General features: G+C 40.7%; 1 protein-coding gene across 37 annotated transcripts in view; it reads right to left on the reverse strand.

Annotated features, from left to right (window-relative positions):
* Positions 1-2,017: 2,017 nt before the first annotated feature.
* mical3a (microtubule associated monooxygenase, calponin and LIM domain containing 3a) overlaps positions 2,018-24,596 on the reverse strand; it is a 121,313-nt gene continuing 98,734 nt past the window's right edge. For 19 of the 37 annotated variants that reach the window (XM_036003412.1, XM_036003442.1, XM_036003416.1 and 16 more), the window contains 10 exons: positions 24,115-24,291; positions 22,808-22,858; positions 21,874-21,981; positions 18,130-18,223; positions 17,208-17,258; positions 15,875-15,925; positions 9,916-9,981; positions 7,018-7,117; positions 5,412-5,485; positions 2,018-4,174 (listed from right to left, as the gene is read on the reverse strand). In XM_036003412.1, the coding sequence (XP_035859305.1) occupies positions 3,990-4,174; positions 5,412-5,485; positions 7,018-7,117; positions 9,916-9,981; positions 15,875-15,925; positions 17,208-17,258; positions 18,130-18,223; positions 21,874-21,981; positions 22,808-22,858; positions 24,115-24,291 (957 nt within the window). In that variant the 3' untranslated portion in view covers positions 2,018-3,989. The remainder of the gene's footprint in view (positions 4,175-5,411; positions 5,486-7,017; positions 7,118-9,915; positions 9,982-15,874; positions 15,926-17,207; positions 17,259-18,129; positions 18,224-21,873; positions 21,982-22,807; positions 22,859-24,114; positions 24,292-24,596) is intronic. The other 18 variants (XM_036003443.1, XM_036003428.1, XM_036003447.1 and 15 more) reach the window with 13 other exon arrangements.

Consider the following 24,596-nt stretch of genomic DNA (forward strand, 5'->3'; position numbering starts at 1 on the left):
TTGGTTTGCTTTCAAAATAAGTGCATGAACAAAACGTGTCAAATATATTTGTAAGTAAAGTACTACTAATAATAAACTTTTTCGCGTGTACATTTTGTTATGGGAGTGAGGAAAATGGACACAAATCCTCGCTGTTAACTGCGGGTTTTATTTGCTTTATTTTTTTTGTTAATTCCCTTCCCATTAGCAGAGCTTTTTCAATACAATGTTAAAATGTGTTCCACTGATTTCAAACACTAATGCAGTGCCCGTTCAAAACGTGCCTGTTTGGAATTGGGTGGCTGCTTGGCCTCCGGTATTTCTGCTCTCAGCTTAGAACCGCTCATCCACAACTTCACACTCGACTTTCGCTTCCTTGGTAGGGATGGGCGATACCACACTTTTAGGATTCGATACGATACCGATACCGTTAATTTCTTATTGGCAATTTTTGTCAGTAAAAATATTATTACATTTAAGACAAATCACAAGACAAATACAGACCATTTATACAAAATGTATTATGGTCAATACATAATAAAATTAAAATAAATAACATAAATATGAATGAAATAAATTAAATATGAACAAAAACACACACATTTTCAGGCCCTTGGCTGTGTCGCTGTCGCACGTTGACGCTCATTCGCTCGTCTCCTGTCACGTGACATGGGCCAGCTCAATACGCCGCCAGGTACAGGGGTGTCCCGGCACATAGTAATTTAAGTAAGTAATCTAAAACAGCAGAAAGTGATGCATACACCCCCAATTATTATTTTTTCGTTTATATCGATATTTTTTTAAGGAAATCAATGCCAAATGAGTTGCGTGAGTATATCGATCTATCGATACCACAGGATCGATACGCCCATCCCTATTCCTTGGGTCCTAAACATTACACCTGCCATGACATTTTCTTGTCCTGAAAAAGACTACTCAGTCTGAGAAAACTGTTGTCTTCTGTGGCTCTGGAGGAGCTTTGTCAAGTCTGAGTAAATTACCCTTGGTGACCAGCCTCAGAGTTATCTCTTCTGAGTCTTCTAATTTTATGGAGGTGCAACACTAAATTGCTGGACTACTACATGGCTCCATCACAGAGCCCACTTAATTTTGTACCATGTTTAGCTACAGTTTATTGAGTAGGCCCATTTATGAAAATATATTAAGTATATACTTTGTTTCAAAACCCATGTTGACTGACTGGTTGTATTACATAATACACATGTGGGTTTACAATTAATCTCTTTGCTACAGTATCTCATGTTCTCTGCATAAATAAACAGATGTTAGCCTACTCATGTATTAAGTCAGAGCTGGTAATGGCAGTGAAAGGAAATGTAAAAGCTCTAGCCAGCTTAAAGGTCCTATGACATGCTGCTTTTTGGATGCTTTTATATAGGCCTTAGTGGTCCCCTAATACTGTATCTGAAGTCTCTTTCCTGAAATTCAGCCTTGGTGCAGAATTACAGCCACTAGAGCCAGTCCCACAATGAGCTTTACTTAGGATGTGCCATTTCTGTCTGTCTGTAGTTTTAAATGCTATTGAGGAGGAGAGAGGGGGGGGGCAAGGTGGAGGGTGGGGGTGTGGTCTTGACCAACTGCCATGCTTCGCTTGTGTGCAAGCCGTGATGTCTCTCTCTTTCTCATGGGTGGGCCAAATTCTCTGGGCGGGCAAAGCAGAGAAAGGGGAGGTAACCTTTCCCCTTATGACATCATAAGGAGCAGATTCCAGATTGGCCCGTCTGAGCTTTCATTTTCTCAAAGGCGGAGCAGGATACCCAGGGCTCAGTTTACACCTATCGCCATTTCTAGCCACTGGGGGACCATAGGCAGGCTGGGGGAACTCATATTAATGTTAAAAAACCTCATTAAGTGAAATTTTCATGCCACAGGACCTTTAAACATAGGAGGAAATCAGCCACACAAATATGTCAGTTTTATCTTACAATTGTGGTTCAAACTGGTTAGCTAAAACTTATATAAAACTTTATAACCATAATCCAATAAAAAAAAAACGTGACACTTTAGTGGGCAAACATTTAAAAGAACTGCATTGTTTTATTGCCGTTTTCAGCATACATCCAACACCCCTATGCATTTCAGCTACATGAAGCATTTACATTACAAGTCGTGTCAACAGAACAGTTTAAAAATTAGGATTCATTTTCTTTACATATAATACAGTTTGCACACATGTTAATAAATATCAATACAATCATGTCAAACTTATCACACACCATCTAAAAACAACAACCCAAAATGATATCACTTTTTTTATTCACAGCTCATACCAAGTCATAAATATAGCCTCTAGTGTTTCTGTGCCGTAAAACAGTGACCATCTGGATTTTTACAGTTGTCGAAAAGGCTATTAGATTTGACTGCCCACCAGGTTTAGGTAATAACGTTCCTGTTTGATGCAAGTTGCTCATAAAGCACTTTGCATTTCTTAAGCGACCTATTTAAAATCATCTATTTGTTTGTGTGGGGACGTGCTGTATAAAAGTATTAGAAAAAAAAAAGAATCTTGAGTTCCAGTGGGACACACATATGTGACTACCTCAAAAAACAAACAGGATCATAATAAAATATAAGTATAGAGAATGAAAATGAAAAAGGCATCTCGTTCAAGGGTAAAGTATTAACACTGCCAAATATTGATGTGAGTGGTGTGTAGTGTGTAAGTCCTCGTGGTGTATTTCTCAGATATTGCAGCATATCCACCAACGGAGACAGTCCTGTGGCACAAAACGAGTAATGTGAGCTACGCTGATCTCCCATTAACAACAGTGAAATCGGCTTCATTAATGAGAACATCCCACGCTGGAAAACATGAACTCGAAGAGACAGTTCCTTCAAAGATGAATCCTTTCAACGGTTGTTTTACCTCACTACTGTTTACCACAGTAGGAAACATAAACATTCGATCTCGAATATGGACAAGCATTCGTAAATGTTAACTGTCAGTGTGATGTACAGTGAATGGCATGTCAAGGAGAGGCCCATCGTTATCGAGTCATGTGAAATGCTTGAGTGTTCATAAATAGTATAAGTCTGTATTCTATGCCCTAGCTATCAAAGACAAGGTAAAGTTCGTTTTATGTGCCTGCAGCCTTCATTCCTGACATGCAATGGCTTATGGGTGCATCTGAGTCATGCACAAGTGCAAGATAATGAGATGCAGGGCACTCTCCTGTGAATGCAAAACAAAACAAAAAATGTGTATCTGTTAAAAACAGACAAAGATAATAAATACATTAAAACCATGGTCATATTTAATGGTTTCTTAGTGTTGACTCATAAACACAAAAACACTGTGAGGGGGGGGGAAACGGAGCCTTTTATGGTGTCTTTATGGTTCATAAAGATGCAGAAGTCAGTTTGTCACTGGATAGAAAGGCAGCTTCAGCAGAGGATGTTCGTCCTACAGTCAGAGTGGAAAGGAGAATCTGAGACTGAGACTGGAGACATCACTCCAGCATTTAAACACACCTCTGTAGCAGTCCTTCTTTTCGGGAAAAAAAGAGATGACCCTCATCCGCCGACAATGTGACTTACTTACAACTGTACACAAAAACACAATTCTTTACAATTCCTTTACATCAGCAGGACCGAACTGCATTCTTCCCTTTAAATAATCGAGAATGAGACAAGTCTTTAAACATTCTCCCAAAGCCTGCCCTCTGTTTGAGAGGAGCCACTTCAAGGCTGGGCTGATAAAGCTGTGAATGTACCTGCTTCTACACCCTCAGAGAGCGAGAGCTGCGAAAAACTGCAAAGTGATTAACTGGGACTGCCTTCGGGTAGAGGATATGTAAACGTTGCATACTGCTTCAATGTCAGAGGCAGTTGTAGTGTTTGTGTGTGTGTGTGTGTGTGTGTTGGGGGAATCTTTACACATTCACTGCTGCAGGTGTTCAGCAGACTATCCTGATCCAAGATGACCACGCGAGGCAGAGACCGCCTGTCAACTCTTTCCCAGGGCTTGATGAGCAATTATTTCATTCCTCCTAAGCCCAGTTGAGGTTGAAGCCTTTGGACAGCATTACAGCCTCCAGGTCCTTGTCTTCCTCTTTCTCCCGAAGCCTCTGCTCATCCAAGAGGGCCACCAGGGCGTCACGCTGCTCCACCACCTCCAACATCTCATTCAAGATCTGCCTCTCTTGACTAAGCTCCTTCTCCGACTTCAGGTGGTCTGAGAGAGGCACGGGAAAACAAGGAGTTCAAGAGAGGCAGCAGATTATACAGATCTGAACATTCAGAGCTAAGGTGAATGGGCTGTTAGTGGATTAAAGTGCCCATATTATGGTCATTTTCAGGTTCATAATTGTATTTAGAGGTTGTACCAGAATTAGAGCTGTAATCGGGCCTTAAAAGTTAGATCCGACAGCCCGACAGAATTCGGCCCGAGCCCGACAAGTACATTTTGACTGACAGCTTTTTAAAAGCCCGAACCCATTTACAGCCCGACTGTACAAAAGGCCGTCTATCAGCAGTGATTGTTAGCGTGCGTGTCGGAGAATAGCGCGGACACACGCTTCACACCGTGAGTGGGCACGCCCACCACTCGGCGGAAAAGGGAGAGAAAGGAAAAAGAGACTGCCGCTGTCCGGAGGACTAACACCACACCGACATTGTTCAAATGTGCGCACGCACACAGCTCTTTTGCCTTTTGTCAAGAATGAGTCATTTATAAATTTTTTTTACATCATTTATTCATGACTAACGTAGGCTATAGGCCACTTGAAAGTTGGAACAAAGAAATAAAATAAGTCCTGCAGAGGCCAGCCTCCGTTTCACCTCCTCAGCATCAATTTTTGCTCTAATCGAAACTCATCACCTGACATTTACCGCACAACCCGGAGCGCAAGCCCGAGCCCGGCCCGAGCCCGTGTAAAATGATAGAAACCGAACCTGTCGGGTCCCGTCGGGTTCGGGCAAAGATCTTCAGCTCTAACCAGAATAGGTTTACATGGTTTACTTTTCAAAAAACACCATATTTTTGTTGTACTGCACATTGCTGCAGCTCCTCTTTTCACCCTGTGTGTTGAGCTCTCTGTTTTAGCTACAGAGTGAGGCATCTCACTTCTATTCCATCTTTGTTGGGAGTCGCACATGCGCAGTAGATAGGTCAGTACTACAAGCTAGTCAGATGCAGAGTATGAGGGCGTGCCACGCTAGCAGCTAGCCTAGGCGAGCATTATAACGTGTGTTACAAAGAGACGCACGTTCGTCACGCAAGTAAAGGCTGGACTACAATAGAGCTGTTTGGAGCAGTTTGTGAACAGTGTTCACAGTGTCCCTTTGGGGTGGGCTTTGGGCTTTTCCACTTTGTAAACCTATTACATGCACAAAAAAGATATATAACATAATAAAGGAAAGGGAAAAAGCCAAAAAGCATAATATGAGCACTTGAAGACTCCTGCATTCACCTTCCACAGCCATTCGCTCCCGGAGTTCCTGCTGCAGGCGGCTCTGTCGGTCCTCCAGCTCCAACTCTCTGGCACTTGGGGACAGAAGGAAAAAGTATGGACGAGCAAAGTTTGTTTCACGAATGAATCATTGTTTTCAACATTTATGTGTTTTGGCTGCATCTTCATTTATTTATTTAGACAGGATTTTCTTTCCATTAGTTGTTCTAAAAAAGAAGAATAGTTCATCTAAAAGCTTTTAGTTGCTGATCATGAGATAATGCTGGACAATTTAATGACTCGTCAGAGTGTAATAAAACTTGTTTCTCTGAATGGATTGTGAATGTGAACTCATATCATATTACGTTGAAAAACATAAAGTTAATATGACTTCATTAGGGCCAACAACCTTTTTAAACTCATGATGTAATAATACTAATCATAAAAAATAAGATACCAATAAGTCAGTTTTTTATCTTCTGTATACTCTGTATTAGCTTATAATTGCCTTGTTCTTAAATGATGGAATATTATTACATCCTCAGGCAATTTATCAAAGTACACTACATTTTTAGGGACGACGCTAACACACTCGTTCATTTGTCTGTTCATTGCTTTGTCTGGTTCAGAATGAAATATCTCAGCAACTACTGCAGACAATCATGGTCCTGGCAATCAATCCTCATGACTTTGGGGATCCCCTGACATTCACAGGTCAAGTCTTCCACTTGAACAAGACTAGTTCATGGGAGGATACCTCTAAAAATATCCTCAAAATTCCCATCAGCCGCAGCTGTACTTTGAGAATAACGCTTAAACAGCATGGTAAACACTACCACGTTACTAAGCCACCTGCATGCATGTTATCAAGATAGCCTTAGCACTAAGCTCAAACCACAGCTGAGCCTGACAAAGTGTAGCTGATGGTGATGAATGTTTATCTAAGAAGTACAGCGTATATAACAATGTGACTTTACATATGTCTGGTCTTGTTTATTTATAGCCATTGGAATTCTCGTTTGATACATACAAGTGTACCTACGTGAGAATATGTATACGTATAATATGTATACGTGTTTTTATATTTAATTTTATTATTTTATATATATATATTCAATCTATCATTATATATGTGTTGGTCAGTTTGTCTGCTTGACAATTCCATTTTGCAGCAATAAAATTGAAGTGAGATGAACAAACAGAGAAATGTATCTTTTTAGATAAAAAACTTAAAAATGTTAACAAAGTTTTCCTTTGGGGAAATAATTTGAAAAATGTGAAGTTGGAAAAAAGGTAATGCATTGCAATATATCGCAGACTATTGCAATATCTTTAAAATCGCAATAATATTGTATCATAAGGTAAGTATCGTGATAATATCATATTGTGAGGCCTCTGGTGATTCACACCCCTAAAAAAATATATATATATATATATATAAATATATATATAGTTTTTATATACTCAACACACAATTTATTTCAAACTAGCTGCTTGGTTACTACACAAGTTAGCATAGCAACCAGTAACACACAGCTAGACTGTGCTTCTTGGAAATGAAAAGCCCCTTTGACGAATCAGTTTATCGACTAGCTTATCCATCTCAACAGTCAATTCATGTACTTACAATATCATGAGTTCTGACTCATAGCGGACCAGGGCATTTTTCTCCTGCACCAGCTTGAACCACTCTTGCATTAGCTTGGGATCGTCCTTCTTGCCCATGCCTGGAGAAGAAGGAGGAAGCACAGAGTGGGAGTAAGACGCCAGATGGCTGCTGGGAGATGACACTGATGTCACACACTGACAAGGACTGACACGGGCAATGCAATGACAGCCAAGCCAGGATGTCCTCGCTGGGGCATGGTGAGGTGGAAGGATGGACTCGACACCAACGTGGTCAGTCTCGCCATACTTAAAGATGGCGCACAGAAGATGGCGTGGAGCTACAGGTTTCAACTTTGGTAAATGCGCGTGCGCACGCACGCACGCACGCACACACACACACACACACACACACACACACACACACACACCAAACAGAAAATACCCTATTTGCAAAGTTTGTGTTACCCAGTTTGGACTCAGTGTCAGACGTAGCTGCTCTTTGGGAGCAACTACCTCCTCCTATCAGATTTTTTTTTTTTTAGTGTGTGGGTAATAAGAAAAAACACAAACACACCAATCAGTAGCATATACACTACAAACAAGTAAACCCAAGGAAATTCTATATTAGCAGTTAAGAGGGTGGGGTTGGGGGGGGATGCATGAATCATTCTGCTGTCTTTACATATTCAATTACAGGATCAAATGTTCATTGGCTGACTCATCATTTAGGCCAACAGTTGAAGTTCACACGCCTTTATTAAGTCTGCCTCAGAGTAAAGCATTTTCAGCACTACTGGCATAATGCACTGCAGTTTTCATAACCGGCATTATCAGTCAGAGAGCCGAACAGCTGCACACTTCTTCTGCAGTCCCGCTGTATGCAGAGAAGAGCAGTCTATATGTGGCATGCTTAGAAAGGTCTGCTGCTGGGGGCGATGCATTGGGCGACGGGCTTTTTCATTTATCTGACTGCAGCAGGTGGAGCCGAGCGGTTTCAATGAAACACCGGAAGGCAAACCTCGATGTGGCGTTTCATACTTAGCTGGGGAAGATGAGGCTCTTGCAAAACGAAAAGGATAAACATTTTACACCCATAAATTGCATGGTTGTGGTCTCGGGGGCTGGCTTTCGCTAATTAACAGACAAGGGACAGAAGAGGCAAAGCTGGAGAAGCGCTGCTCACACTGGAGAGGAATACAACATGCAGAGACAAAGGAGGAAGTATAAAAGCAAGGCTGAGTTTCCAAACCTATCCTACGAATGGATGTTTTTCTTTGTATTTCAACCTGTTCCACCGTCACCACCCCTCAGCCCAAGACTCCGAACACAAAAGGAGAGCCGAAGGAGGCAGAAACAGCAATAAAAAGGAACAAAACACCAGATCGCACACAAACACAAAAGAACGTTTCTTTAAACGGATTAGAAGCTCAGGCAAAAATTCCACTGACAGGTGTTAGATACAGGAACAAACCAGATGATCCATTAATGTTTAAGGACTTGTTTTTGTGTAATGCTTGCATATTTATAACAAAATCATCACACCATGCCAGCTTTTCACTCCTTGAACCGCAAACTTGCCCGCGAGCTAGCCACGTCTCAGGTGTTCACCGACACGGTTTTATTATCATTTTATGATTACATGACACGTTTAACATTTATTCAAGGGATAACAACTGCAAAAATGGATACTGCAAAGGACTATTCAGCTTTACGATTCATTTTAGAAAACAGAAAACAGAGCACATGCGGTGGATAAGACACACTACAGCAGAGTAGTTTCCCCTTTGAGTGAATGCAGCCTCTTAGAATAATAAGGAAACATATCTTTTCCTCCATTTTCTGGAACACTATGATTGTTCTAGGATTACAACTGATTTACAACTACAACAGGCTCCAACTGACCATTCTCTAAACCCTGCCCCTGAACAGCGAGTGGCATTAGCTTAGCAACCGTGTTGCCAGATTTGACTGATAAAAAGTACCAATCAAAGCCTAGAACCCTCAATCGTCATAAATGTAGCCCAATTTTATATTTTCATTTCGGGGAGTTTTTTTTTTTTTTTTCTTCTTCTTGTTGACAGTTTCTTTTACTAACTCTTTTGGATAATGTTACATCACAAATCTAATTTTTAAATATGTACAGCTTTTGACAAGTCTTTGATCACAGAGCTATGGGGGATAATAATTGAATAAGAAAATTCAAGTTTCAACCCAGTTGTGATAAACTGAAATGACATTTGATTTTGCTGGCCATTAGTGATCGGTTATTGCGTGTCATTTTTAATTGTCTAGTTAAATAAAAAGCAGGCCCAATCTGGCAACACTGCACGGCAGACCAATCAAGCATAGCATTTCTCTTCAAGTTGTATTGGTGTGGATTATGCTCTACTAAGAGCTATACTATAGAACAGTTTGGATTGGTAGTGTCTTTTTATTATTCATCTAACCTGTGGGAGCCAAGATGCTAGAACTGTACATTAGAGTTTAAAGTATCGACAGCGACTCTGTCCTGATCCTTATCCGTTTTGGGGAAGATGAAAATCTACATAAAACAACTGTCATGGTAACAAATAATAATAATTAAAAAAAAAAAGACCAACTGATCAATACCTTTAACGGCATACATTCTGACGCAGTGGACAAAATTGTGATGAAATGAATATTCGGAGCATTTTTTTAAAATATTTTAAACCAATTTCCTCATAATAAATGACTCGATACAAGACTTAGTTGTGGGTACATTCTGGGGAAAGCTACTGAGCCTGAACACACACAAACACTGAGGACAGGAAGAGGAGGAGGACCGGCTGGGAGGATGATGGGGAGGGGCTCAAGTGGGTAGCCCGGTTCTGGAGATCCGTGCGGTTGCCATAGTAACCCGCCACAACCGTCAGCAGAGGCGGCGAGGTTACGTTACCTTCAGGGGAACAGCAGGGGCAGAAGGAGAGGGGTCTTCGGCGTGGCATCCCCACAAAGGGCTCAACTTTCACAAGAGACAGAGGGACAGAGCGTGAAGGGGGGACGGAGATGGGTGCGTAGGTGGGTGGGTGCGTGGGTGGGTGGAGAGAGAAAGAGTGGTGGAAATACAGTAATACAGGAGGAAGAGCAGCGACGTTACAGAGAAAAACAGAACAGAGGACACAAAGTGTGGGTGGAGGGGGAAGAAGGGTGTGATGAGGGAGAAAGAAAATTGAGAAGAAAATCAAAAGAGGGCAGGAGCACTGTGATAGGGAGAAGACAAATCACCTAGAGAGAGGAGGTGGGCGAGATCAGCTGTGGGGTGTGAGGGATGAAAAAGAGGGTAAAAATAAGAAACGGAAACAAGAGAAGGCAGAAAACCTGGAGCACAGGAAGGGAAAATAATCCCCCTGTTTGATCTTTCATCTGTAGTTCTTCAGATAATGTTCAGTTAGTAAACAGCACCCTGTGTCAGTTATGAAATGGGAAAAGCCTACGCATATGACAAGTGTTTTTCACAGTACACAAAATGATTTAATCCCATAATTAAATCCATTACTGATCAAACACAGATAATTGCTTCTTCTTTTAAGATGTTTCAGCCTCTCCTAGTAAACACTACTTGAACACGTTAAGAACGCCCGGCTCAATTTGTTGCCAGCATGGTGACTTTTGAAGTGTAGCTACTATTGAAGTGCAAATTAGGACTTTTTTTCTTATATGCACCAGCTAAAGAGATTATTTCACAGATAGTGGTTGCTACTTTAAAGGGGAAATTTGCCACCTTTTATGTGGCTCTCCAATCAATGTTGATGGTAAATGTAGTCCATTGAAGCAATAAATGCCTCAGTGTGAGCTATACTGATCGAGAAAGCTAAGATTGCAGCTGCAGAATCTGTTGTTCTTCCTGCATCCAGCGGCGTAATTTGACGTGACAGTGACACACTTGGATGCAAGGAAGAACTGCAGGCTTGATCGTCTTAGATTTTGGATATCGTAATATCGTTACATGGTAAGTGTTGTCTTTTCCTGGTTTTAAAGGCTGCATTACAGTAAAGTGATGTCATTTTCTGAACTGACCAGACTTTTCTAGCTGTTCTATTATTTGCCTTTAACCATTTAGTCATTATATCCACATTATTGATGATTATTCATCTAAAATCTCATTGTGTAAATATTTTGTGAAAGCACAAATAGTCAAACCTACAATACCGTCGCATTATCGTCATCGAGGTATTTGGTCAACAATATCGTGATATCTGATTTTCTCCATATCGCCCAGCCCTACTACAGGCTATTTGGGCTTGGATTTCCAGTCTCTTTTCAACAGCGAAAATGGCATCCCAAAATATGACTGTATACGAGTATACATTTTACAGTATTTTAGCTGACATATATTCAGCTGTATATGATAAAGCTAAAGAATACAGCCAAAGAAATGCAGTGGAGAGAGGTGGAGGCTGCATTAGACGTGCGAGAGGATATGGCCGGCGCAGACCCTCCAGAACCTGAGATGCTGAGAGCAAACAAAGACTGGTGGTATGTTTGCTCAAATTGTTCTCCGATGCCAACAGAAACTCAATCACTCTGCTGCAATTAATTTTAGAATGGGACGTATTTGTTGGATGCTGTAGCCGACGCCAACCCTATTTTCGTGATCTAAGTGCACGGCGTGAAGCGCCTGCTGCAGGTGCGCTTAGGGCGTGTACGAATTCACTTTTGCTAGTTTAACGGCGGAAAAAAGGGTCCGTGCGCCAGGCGCATGGTTCAAAAGGGTGTTTTGGGCGTAACATGCAACAAACCAATCAGAGTGTCATCTCCCATTCCCTTTAAAAGCCAGGCGCGTTTGTACCTTGGCACATTGCTATTATGATGGCGGATTTGCTAAGCAGGAAGGAGAGATTTTTTTAGGAGAAGAAACTGATCTGCTCGTGCGTGAAGTGAAAGCGGGCGATACTTTTGAATTACTTTTTAATCTTTTGCATGTTTGTGTGCTGCTGCGCGTCCCTGTGTGTGTAACAAGCATAGTGTGTGCTCGCTGTGCACGAGCCTAGGCACATTTTACTAATGCGCTGTTAAAATAACAATGAAATGCTGTGCTATTGACTTTAGAACAGGTTTTTGTTGGTCAATGGCGATCACTTCCTGCTGCTTCAAGACAGCAATACGCCAAGAATTCACCTGAACGCACCTCCCTGTATAGTCTCGCTTTGCCAGACTCTCCTCCAAAGCGTGCTGAAGGAGGGTCTGGCTACTCCACATAGCATTAGGGGATGGGAGGAAAACGTGCTCTGGTTTAATGGCATTTCTTTAAACCAATCAGAATCGTCATGGGCGGTGCCGAGCTCTGCACAGAGCCGCTGCAAAAAAACAATTCAGATTGGACAGTCTAGCTAGCTGTCCCAATTTACCCTGCAAAGATCTGAGGAACAGTGAACAATAGTCCTCATAAATCCATCGAATTTAAAATTCCAACACAAAGAAAGCGGAAGGAAACGGAAAAGACATGCATCCGTCGGAATTTCCTGCAGCACCGGAGCAATCCCGGAAGTGGAACGCAAAGGATATAGACTACTCCCTTTAAGACCAGCACGCCCATGGGCGCACAGATGGGCGCAGGTGCATTTAGAATTTAAACAACGTGGACGCTGGACGGGAAATTGACAACTGCAAAGACAGTTGAGCTTTGCGCTGCGCCGGGTGCAAGATAGGGCCCCGTGTGTTATTTCTATGCATGAAAGTTTTTCTCCTCACTTGGACAGCTGGAGACCTTCTTCAGTATACCGAGAATAAACTGGAAGAGGCAATGAAGAGGATCGATGACCATTAAGTGAGTATTTTTGTCACATAATGCAAATACATAATGTTTTGGCACAATCTTTCGCACAATGCATCCTGGTACATGTAGGCACTGCCGGCGCAGCTTCTCCAGCCGGAGAACTCAGCTTTCTCGGTCAATATAGCATGCACTGAGGAATTTATTGCTTTAATTGACTACATTTACCATCAACTAGGGCTGGGTACCGAATTCAATACCTTTTAGGCACTGACCGAATTGCTTCTTAAGTTTTCGAGTATCGAAAAATGCCTCGTCATTCAATACCCAATTTCAATACCTAAGGAGTAAATCTCATCAACGTCAGTGAGCCAATAGGCATGCAGCATTCTTCTACCAAGATTTAATAATGCTGCTGTTTGGCTGTCTAACGTTACACGTCGCAGAGGCACGCAGGAAAAACTCTTTGTTACACAGAGACGGGGCTCACGTAGTAGAAGCTGAAAAATACATAAAAAGATTTGTGCCGTAATTACTTTTTGTTTTATAAAATTGGTATCGAAAAAAGTTAAGAAACCAGTATCAGAGTCAGGGTATCGGTATCGGTACTGCCGGTATCAAAATGTTTTAAACGATACCCAGCCCTACCATCAACAGTGATTGTACATCCACATTAAAGGTGGCGAATCTTCCCTTTAAAAAAACCCAAAATAAAGACTGTAGAATAAATGTTAAGTGGAGAAAATTCAGGGAGAATGTGCAGATAACTGGGGGGAAACAGATCGTTGATAGTGGCACACATATAAGGGCTTGAACCATTACATGACACAAATAGGAGGAAGACATAGTGTTCAGGCTGGTGGGTAAGGAGCCGGGAAAGTGAAATGCCAGATAATAACTACAAGGGACTATCACAGAGAAAAAGCTTAAAATCTGTAGGAGTTTAGAAAATCTTTTTTGGACAGATTGGAGTCCTAATAAAAATGTTATGGCTCCACCAAATCACGTAAGCATAGTTAGGAAATGCATCGTTGTAACTTACCGCTCGGTAAATCCTTAATTGAATAATCATTAGTAGTAGAGGATTAAAATTATAAGATAAATGTTATTACTTTTCGGATTCAGAGTACAGTCATATTGATCCTGGCTTTAGTTTTGGTGTCCGCTGCAGGGCCTCAAATACAACCAGGCTGATAAAGCGACTATGCACCTTATTCAGTCAAAATTCTGCATTTCCCATCGCGTGATCAAACACTGTATATGAGACAAAGAGGAATCCTTCTCTATAACAAATTTAGAACACTGCAAACACACTGCTTCCAGTTGCAAAGATTCAAAGTGAGACAGACTGTTTTTAGCATTCACACATACTACATGGAATGAGCTGATGAAACATTAAGCCCACGTGGGTACCCTGGTCAACCAGCGAGGTTGGAAAACGCAGGTAGGTTCATCTTTATGTCAAAACTCCACGCAATCTCCTGTCTGATGAGTGACAACAAACAGCTGGGCAACAGGCCTTGCTCAAATATGTGGAAATGCACCTTTTTCTCACTCCTTGTTGAGGGATTCTACGGACACTAAATACCTATGAAGCAAACCCAGCCTGCTGACTTCCTAGCAGACATGAAGAGGAAAAGGTGCATGCTACTCATATTCAAACAAGGCCACAGTCTACAAGATAACAACAGATACCACACAAGACATCTCACCCAGACAAGGTGAACACTGTTACTGCTGGCCAATCACAGTGTAGACATTGCACCTAAAGGTCAGGGGTTGCAACATTGCCTATTAGGACACACCACACGCATACACTCAAACTCGGGGTGTTTTTACAACTGAGCAGGTATGAGAAAGTCAGGGGAACCATTGCTGCGACTACAGGACAGAACTAGAGCAGCACAGAAAGCTCTGAGGGGAAGCTAAGAGCCATGCCAGCAGTTTAGTATGAGTCAGTCCAGGACAGGTTATACAATACTTGTATCACCGTGTATGTGTGTAGGGGTGGGGTCTGTGTATATAAATGTGTGCACACTGCAACATAACGTCTCTTTTGTATGTTCATGTACTTCTTCATCTATGATATTTCTGGTACAACAAAAGTAGTTTTAAGCAGATGTAACTAGAGCATTTGTTGGGGACTATTATTTTTTTTATACCTGCGGCATAATACACATTTGGTGCACTAGTATATGGCAGCAGGACAGAGTATGTGTGAAAATAAATCACAGTGCTCATAGTGTTCACCTTGTGCAACAGTGTGGCTCATTGATGTGTTTTTCATAGGTTTTAGACAACAATGGAGCTCTATGTCACAGAGGAATAAAATATATCAGGCTTAAATTTGCATAGACAATACTTAGTTATTGCTACATTAGTTATATACTTAGATATTGCTGGTTTTGGTCTTTTCATGGGATTCACTGACAATAAGAACAATATAGAATATCAGCAGTTTTAAACTCTAAATCAGAATCAGAAAAAGGACTTTTTCACTATCTCAACTATCATGCTGCTACCTTTCATGACTTTGGTTTACAAATGATGTGTTGATGTTATCTGGCAAACTATATATTGATGAATATGCAAAGGAGGCAATATTTAAAGAGCATGTTCTGTATGTAGTATGAATGTGCACAGTCAACACTGCCAGTGCATTATTTACTTCTATTTTTATTTTGTTGTTTCTTTGAATCAATATAGCTCTTTGGATTTCTGACTCTGAAACACAGTATGTGCCTGTTTGTCTCTCTACTGAAGTTTGTATTGTACAGTCTGCATGCTGAAAAGTGACAAATACAAGTTACATATTCATTCATTCATTCATTCACTATTTATGAGTTTATGGAGATCAAAGACGATCTTAAGAGGACAGCATGAGGCCAAGTGTCTGATCTCTGTTTGATGTAAAGAGTGTCTGAACTAGAAACCCAGTGAGGGTGGAGGGAGGGAGAGGCGGGGTTATAGGAGCAGAAAGTATTGCAATGAGGCTAAAAAAGCCAGCAAGTCAGCCAGCCATTCAAGGCAGATATGAGGGGTACAAAGCTCAAGTAGTAAAAAAAAAAAACAAAACAGGGGGAGGAGGACAGATTGGGTTAGCCATTAGGTTAATTTAAAGCGACAGATTTGAAATACATACCGCCCAGATGCAAGTCCAGGACTTCACTGTAATTAGAATCTCCCCAATAGTCTACAATGACAGGGATATATTAGAGATAGGAGTTATTTCACACAGCCCCAAACTGGGCACACACAAAATTCTCCAACAACAGCAAGTCATGCATGTCCTTGCAAACACATTTTTACACACACACACACACACACACGTACACACTGCAGCAACACTCAGAACAAAGAGAGTCCATCAGTACTCACCACAGTGCACAATACAGTCAGGCTGAGCAATACTAACATGGCATTTTCCAAAATAATAAGAGGCTGCAACATAGATTTGCTGTATTGCTGTTTACTGGCTCAGTCTGCTTAATATCACACAAAGCCTCGTGTAATGTGTTGTGTGCTGAAGAGTTGTTTTTGTTTTGCGTGCATTTAATTTGACAAAGTTGTAGTTGGTTCAAAGCCAAAGCTTTTTCACGGCAGACATGTTGAGATGTCATAGTAGGAAAAGCAGGTGTATTCAAAACCATTAATGCTGGCTGCATTCCACTTAGGAGAGGCCCTGGTATGGTGAATGCTGACTCACTGAAACAGCTTATTGGGACACTTGATGGAATTGAGCCATCATTAAGGTTATCAGTTTCAGCTGTGCTTTTCCTCCTATGACAAGTCAAAATGTCTGCTGTGAAAGAGGTCCATAATGTGACGATTTAATACCTAATCATTTCAGACTCAAAGAGCAGCTGAGTGTGATATTTGAGTACAACTGACAAAGTCACAAACATCTCTGGAGTGCTGTTACTCACCACAATAAAAAAATATATATATATATATATATATATATATATATATATATATATATATATATATATATATATATATATATATATATATATATATATATATATATATATATATATATATATATAATAGATACAATCTCAACAAACATCAGTATCAAGTCGCTCAGCTACAGCAAACATTTGCAGAAAATATTGTAATGATGTTGCCAGCCTGAAAACCAATTTATATTAGATTTTTTACATTTTGATTGCATTTGTAAAATGTAACGTGATCTGAGTCTTGATCAGAGTACAGAAACTCTCCTCGTTGCGAGGCAGTGAAGGAGACAAAACACATCCAGAATGAGCAAACACAAATCTATGTCGGGACACACATTCTCCTGATCGCATGCAGCTCGGACTGGCGATGGAGGACAAGTTATGAAAGGACAAAGATCAACATGTTGGAGATGGAGAACTGTTGCAGTGTGTCACCACAGATGGAGCCTACATAACAGTGTCACATGTCATTAATAAAAAAATAAAAAAAAATAACTACAGTAAATCTAATACCTGATCTTCTTTTGTGCTGTTTGGGTAATGTATAAGTACCTTTATACAATCCTTTAAGAGAGTAGAGTAGTAAACAAGTTAAAACATACTCAATCAACTGGCTGGAGACACAGCTGATGGGAAAAGTAATTGGTTATTCGGTCGGTGGGAAAATTCCTGAAATTTAAAATGTGTAATGCATCTACGTGCATGCATTTGCATTATAAAAGCTTCTGTGACCATCATCATTAAGTAAATGAGGATTAAATACACTGTCAGCTCTATAAAGGACAACCTCGGTGCCCTACTCGCATACAAAACTCCCATCATGTAAATGTGTTATTGCTGCTGAGCACTATTCATGCTTCACACGCTTATAAAACTGTATCCAATAAAGAGCTGGGCAAATAATGCATTCTTCATCTCGGAAAATATATTGTCTGTGATAGTCCCTTGTCAAGACTTATTTGGGTTTATTACTTTAAAGAAACAAATGTGTCTTTCTGCGGACAAATCTACGTGCTGTAATATGCTTCAGTAGGACTATATCAATTGCAAATGCAGACTGTGATTTCAACACAATCTAAAAGATCGCAGAGGGACAGCTTTTCTGAGGTAATGCGGTTTCTTGGTTACATCATCCTAATCGACATCGATATTATTACTATTCCCGTAAGAGCTCTAGAAAAGGCTGAACACATATCATATAAAGATGAAACATGGTCTCACAGAGCCAGCGCCGACACAAAAACAAGATTTAATTGTCATACATACAGTAAATCACCTGCATAATGTTAATAAGTTACTACACACTTTAATTTACTGAATCTGGGCATTACGTCTACCTGCAGTAGCATTACTGATACACTTTGCAGCATGCGATGGCCAGCTTGATTTAAAAAGAAAAGAAAAGTGTATGACGGTACAAGTGACAAGCTGTTACCTGCTTCTCCTCTCAAAGCTTTCTCCACAGCTACGCCTCTCTCTTCCAGCTGCCTCTGCTTCTCCTCCACCTGCTCCAACTGTCTCTGGATGATCTGAAGCGGACAAACAGGTTGAAGAGTCACATTATTATTAGTGACATACCGTAAACACAGTACATTACAAAAACTTGGGTTATCTCACATGCGTGCACAGAATAATAACATCCACTATTAATTACAACTGATTTGTGCCACACGTTTCTAATGGAGGTGGCTGCAGAGGTTACTTCAAACAATTTACCCTCATTAAAAATAAATGTCTCAAGGCGCAGCCAGAGCGCTGCTAATTGGCACTGTATTGATGTCTACATGTACGTGAGCCTGTTCTGATGGTCAAATATTTCATGAATTTCACAAAAAAACTTAATATTTATAGCTTTCCCCTCTTTCGTCCACACCACACTGCACTTGTTGATGGCAGTGCAGCGGGGGCAGTGATAGAGGGCGACAGCATGCAGCCTCTTAGGAAGTCTGAGAGGGGCATGCAGCCTGCTTCACCCTAACCTTGGACGCCCAAGTGTCCGGCTTTTACACACAAGCATTTCAATTGAAATCACTTCCCAGTGTGAAGCACTCAATCGTAATCACTGGATCTTGGGCGGAGTGATATTACTCCACCTCTGAGCGAACTCCAGGCAAACTCTCTGCTCCTCACCACGGGGATTCTGAGGTGCTGCTAGCAAATCACTCCGCCCAAGTAGCAGAAGTAGCAGTGCTTCGCCTTTCTGAGAATATAGTTCCCAGTATGTATACGGTTAGAAGATGGCTGTGTCTCAAGTGACCTTGTTATTTGTACACACTGTGACTATATACATCACAACAAAATGTTGGCGTTATTTTGTCACTTATTGGGAGCAGTAGGCTAGATGGAGCAGGTTACCTCCAGGATCTGTGCTAAGCTAGGCTAGCGGTGGGGGCGTCAGACAGAGTTACGACACGCACGGAGATGAGAAGGGTATGTATGGACTTATTTAACTCTGGGGGATACGGTGAATAAGCTAAAGTCCCAATGAGTCGGCGTGTTCCTTTAAGGGCTCTGTTATTGGAGGCCAAAGCCACAGAGGCAGGTTACTACTACAGACTACTACTACCTCTACCTACTTTTAAACTACTAAAGCTATGAGAAAAAAACCCACTATTAATCTTAAGGACATATTTACATTCGAGTGACCCATGTAAAACCAGTTCAAATGGGTTTTGCATGTCTTTGAATGACCTATTGGCAAATTAAGCTCCCAAAGTCCCCTATGGTAAAAAAAGAACCATTTTACCCCGAAACAACTCACAGAAGGACCCCAAAGCACCTAATATGCAACCCAACTGCATACCCTTGACTTACTGTGTACTTCTACTTCAGAGGAAAACATTGTACTACTACATTTACTTGACAGAGAAATGTTACTGGTTATGTTGCATATTCAGATCTTACTCCCAAAATATAACCATTAAAATATGATGCATTATTATTATTCATTAAGCTATTCAGCATTATATTCGAGTTGAAAGCTCCACCTTGAACAGACGTTTAATTATTTAAGTACATTGTGCTGATAATGCCTCCTTTTTCACTTTAATGAAACATTTAAATCCAGACCTGTACTGTTAACTATTAACTATTTACATTTTTACTTCCGAAAAAAAGTTTTGAGCACTTCTTCTAACACCGCCAATACCAACATTCCCGGAGAAATGGTGAAAAGTAAAGCAAGACGCCTTTTGCCTGGGGCCCCTAAATCATTATATTGAACATTTCAGTTGATCTAGCCTCACCAAAACCCATCATTTTGTCACTTTAGGCAAAGTGATTTCACATAAGATGTTATCAAAAATATGGTATCATCATCTGACGATAAAGCACAGGTGCCAACCGACAACGTCATCCTCACTTCACAACTGTCTTTAGATAACAAGTACTCAACTGCCCTGCTGTTGTTACAGACGGGAAGTCATCACAGATTATTACATTAACGGTATTAGTGTTATAAGATAGTATGACAACTTACACTGCTCATGCTTGTTTAAGGAAGTTAAGAAGAGTTTGGGTTGTAAAGTTACACACAGAAACAGAAACACACCGTGAAATGTTTTCCAAAGAGTCGTAATAATCACCAGTAGCCCACTGCGGACAACACGCTTGACTGAGAGCCTGAGCGGTCGCTTCATTTAAAAAAATTTTTTTTTTTCTTTCAATCTTTATTGTGCGTTCGCTTAGTTTTATTCACAGTTTATCAATATTGAACGTGTCACGTTCAGCGTGCTGCGTGTGACGTCTTTGTTATTGTGATTTTGCACATGCGGGTCAGCTGGACAGACAGACGGACAGACAGACAGATATCCCTTCCTTTTGGATAGATGCAATATGCAGTAGATGCATATGTGGCCCATGATGATGAATGATATTTGCGGTGACCATAACGGAGTAGGATTTGATTAGTGACATGGGTTCTATATGAGTAAAGTAATGTTAAGGGTTAGGAATGAGAGATGTATGAAAAGTATTCAGAAATATCTTAATTTGAACGTTTTTCTTCCCCCTTCAGACTCTTACTTCCTCTGTCAGTGCTGAACTTTATCAGTGCCATGCAGCAAGAAACCAGAAGCATGGTTTGGGTTCTGCAAATAGCCATTAAAAGGAAGCAAAATTCACGCCAGCAAACCACAGCTCCAGGAAGAGAGACTTTAGCTGTGGCTTAGTGCTGAGTCAGTGGACTGGAAGCCTGACTGCAGTTACAACATCAATCTCAGTGGATTTCCTAATCAAAAGATGAATTTGGCCGCACTCCAAGAGGGTTGAGTCACATTAGAGTGGCCATATGGTCCGGTAAAAACAAAAACAAGAACAACACTGAGTAACTGTGACAACAACACTAATGTAACCTAATCTAGTATACCACTACAGACATGTGTGTATGTCCCACTTCATTTTTAAACAGTTTGACATGCACAACATGAGCAATGGTTGAATGAAAACACCCCTTGTCTAAGTGTTTGGAAAGAGCTTTTCAGCACCCAAACACCATAAGTAAACCAACACAAAAGAATGCATATAACCTACTTTCAACACAAACAAACTGAAAACTAAAAATGTGTCTTGATGATGGTGCTAAAGGGAAACGTTAGTTGGCTCACCAAACTTATTACAATTAGGGCTGGGTACAAAATTCAATACTTTTTAGGCACCGACCAAATGGCCTCTAAAATATTGAGTATCGAAAAATGCCTCGTCATTCAATACCTAATTTCAATACCTAAGGAGTAAATCTCATCAAAGCCAGTGAGCCAATAAGCTCGCAGCATGCTTCTACCAAGTTCTGATAATGCTGGTGATTGACTGTCTTATGTTACACGTCGTAGAGGCATGCAGGAAAAACTCTGCGTTACGCACAGAGACGGGCTCACGTAGTAGGAGCTGAAAAATATATAAAAATATTGGTGCCGTAATGTGTAATGTTGTAATTTCCTTTTGTTTTAAAAAATTGGTATAGAAAAAAGTATCGTTTAGAAACTGGTATCGAAGTCACGGTATTGGTATAAAAAATTGTTGGACGATACCCAACCCTAATTACAATTCACCGACAAGAGGACATGAATGTCGGTACCAGATTGCATGGAACTCCATCCAATAGTTGAAGTGACATTTCACTCAAAACCACAAATGTCCACCTCACAGTGGTGATGGAGGAAAAAGTCAGAGGATCAGTTACCTGGGCTCTGTGCAGCCTCTTGAGTTCCTCCTGCTTGGCTTGTCGTCGTGCAGCTTTCTGGACCCTTCGTGTCAGCTTGGCATTCAGCTCTTCCTCTGTGTAGGTTTTCTGGTGTAATAACAGAAACACGGGTCAGAGAAGTCTCTATCACTCGCTGCTAATATGTGTAGTTGACTCCATGGGGCCCTGGCCCTTCAGAAAAACTGAACAGGAGAGGAGGGGGGGAAATTCTTATTAGAGCTTGTGAAAGGTGAAGGGACAACATTGACTAGCAGAATGTAATCTAGCTTGGGATATTTCAAAACGTCACTCCACACTATCTACAGGCTTTTTCTAGGCCTATACATTGCAATCTCAAAGTATGGTTACATAAAACAACTTAGAACACAATGTGACACACATATATCAACTACACTGCAGCTCTCACATTTATGATCCTCCTCATTATAAAATCTTCCGTAATAATAGGCGATACAGTAAGGGAATAAGCAGGGAATCTTTGCCCCTTAGCTGACTTTTGAGGACATACAAAGCTGGCATGAATCAGGAGAAAGAGAGAATAGCACTGAAGGAAAACGTCAAAGTTATTCCAGTACCCACACTGGAGTAAAAAAAAAAGTGCCGCAGTGACAGGCAGGTTAATATAATACCAGTCAGAGAGGAACAGCCCTTGATATCACGAGATGCAGAGGTATCAGTGTAACCAGAAAAGTGAGCGCTATTGGAAAAGTCATGTTTTAACAGAGTGGATATCCAGCAGTGAGTGAGTGCGCTGCGTTCCGACTGTCACATGCTTCCAGAGAGGACAGTTAGTTTTAGGCCAGATGCCCATGAGGTGTTATGACAGTAAACTGGCACATGCGCTGAGGGGACAGGGGAGAGGGGAGGGAGGGAGGGAGGGGGGGGTTATCAATGGGAACGTATGTAATACTACCTTTGTGGCGTACGATCTCTTGAACGCCAGTGCGTGAGGGACATAAACAGACTTGGGGAAGACAAAACAAAAAAAAAAAAACAGGGGAGGAAACAAACATGATACAGATGATATGTTTAAATGGGTTAATGATTATGTTAAATCGGTCAAAATAAAACAAAACTAAAAAAGTAATAATTTAGCTGGTACAATCAAAACAGGCAAGGTTAATAATCCCACACCAACACAAAAATGGCAAGGTGCAGCGACATCTTATTCATCTATGTTAATCAGAAATGAGTCGGACAAAACATCAATTACAAATCACAATGTAAGAAAATTGATTTCCCAGATTCTAAGACCAAGGACTTTAGAGACCCGTCTTACCAGAAAGCAGTAAAACAGATCTGTTATTTTCAGTCTACAATGATTTCTACAGAAATATATCTAATACACTCACAGAAACTACACTCACAGAAACTACCACAACAGTCACTAGAGACTAGTCTATTTAAATTCTGTGGGCTCTTATTGAATTAGGCACGGCCTGGCTGGCATGATGCAGCTTTAACCTCCTGTTACTGGAGCTGCAGAAAGTCCAAATTCAGATCAATACTGATTGGAGGATAGAAAAATGTCAATTCTTTATATATGTCGTCAAAATGAAGAAAACAAAATGGAAGCTTTTTGAATTTTTTCTCTTTTTTTAAATGTGTTTACAATGGTTATTAAATTCATGCCTCTGGCCCTGAACTCGGCTGTATCTATCTAAACCACACACACACACACACACACACACACACACACACACACACACACACACACACACACACACACACACAGAGAGAGAGCAGCAGCGGAGACAATCATTTTGAATTTCAGCTAACAATGAATGCAAATGGATTCAAATAAAGAACTCATATGATAGAAATATGGGTATTGTGTGCTGGATTTCTGCATAGTCCTAATATGCCACCTGCATATTTAATGAATCCAGTCGTTTAAAGAATTCACTCATTTAGTAATTTTGCTCATGCATATCATTATGTGCATTTAACGTGTCATTTTGTGGTGCTGGAGACCATGAAAATGTGTTGTTTTTTTTTTTTTTAATCATCATTTGGTTGCATGATTTGCTCTGAGATCACCTGAGGGCAAGTACACTCTGTATTCCAACACTACTTTAAAAATGGATGAATAAAGTATTATATATTCATGCAAGCTTTGTGAACTTAACGTTAGTAGAATATTATCTTTATACATTTGCCTATTTACAAAATTATGTTTAGGTGAAATTCAAAATCATTTAACGCCCATCTGCACAATACCTCCTCATGGTTTTTCTCCTTTTCTCGATCAACCTCTTTTTCCCGCTCTCTTTCTTTATGCCTCTCTTTCACCCTCTTCCTTTCCTTTAACTCCCTCCTTCTCTCCTTCTCCAGTTTCTCCTCCTTAATCGCTTCCTTCTGCATGCCTGATACTAGGTCAAAGATGTCCGTGTGCTGCTGGGAGTGGAAGAAATTATTTAAAGGAAAGAGTGTTTTTTTAAGTAAAACAGAAATGGATGCAATAGATGTGACGTCTAGCCTCGCTAAGCCTGTCTGCAGAAGTAGTTCCATTCAGTCTGGTAACAGGTACACCTGGCAGGGAAAGACATGCTTGTGTTGTTGTTGTTCTTTACACTAGGGCTGCACGACATGAGGAAAATATGCAAAATGAGATAACGCTGCTGAATATCGCGATAACGATATTACTTGCGATAAATACAGTTATTAGACTGTACTCAGTAGGGCTGCACAATATATCGTTT

This window comes from Sander lucioperca, chromosome 7 (genome assembly GCF_008315115.2).
Source record: "Sander lucioperca isolate FBNREF2018 chromosome 7, SLUC_FBN_1.2, whole genome shotgun sequence".
Taxonomy (NCBI): Eukaryota; Metazoa; Chordata; class Actinopteri; order Perciformes; family Percidae; genus Sander; species Sander lucioperca.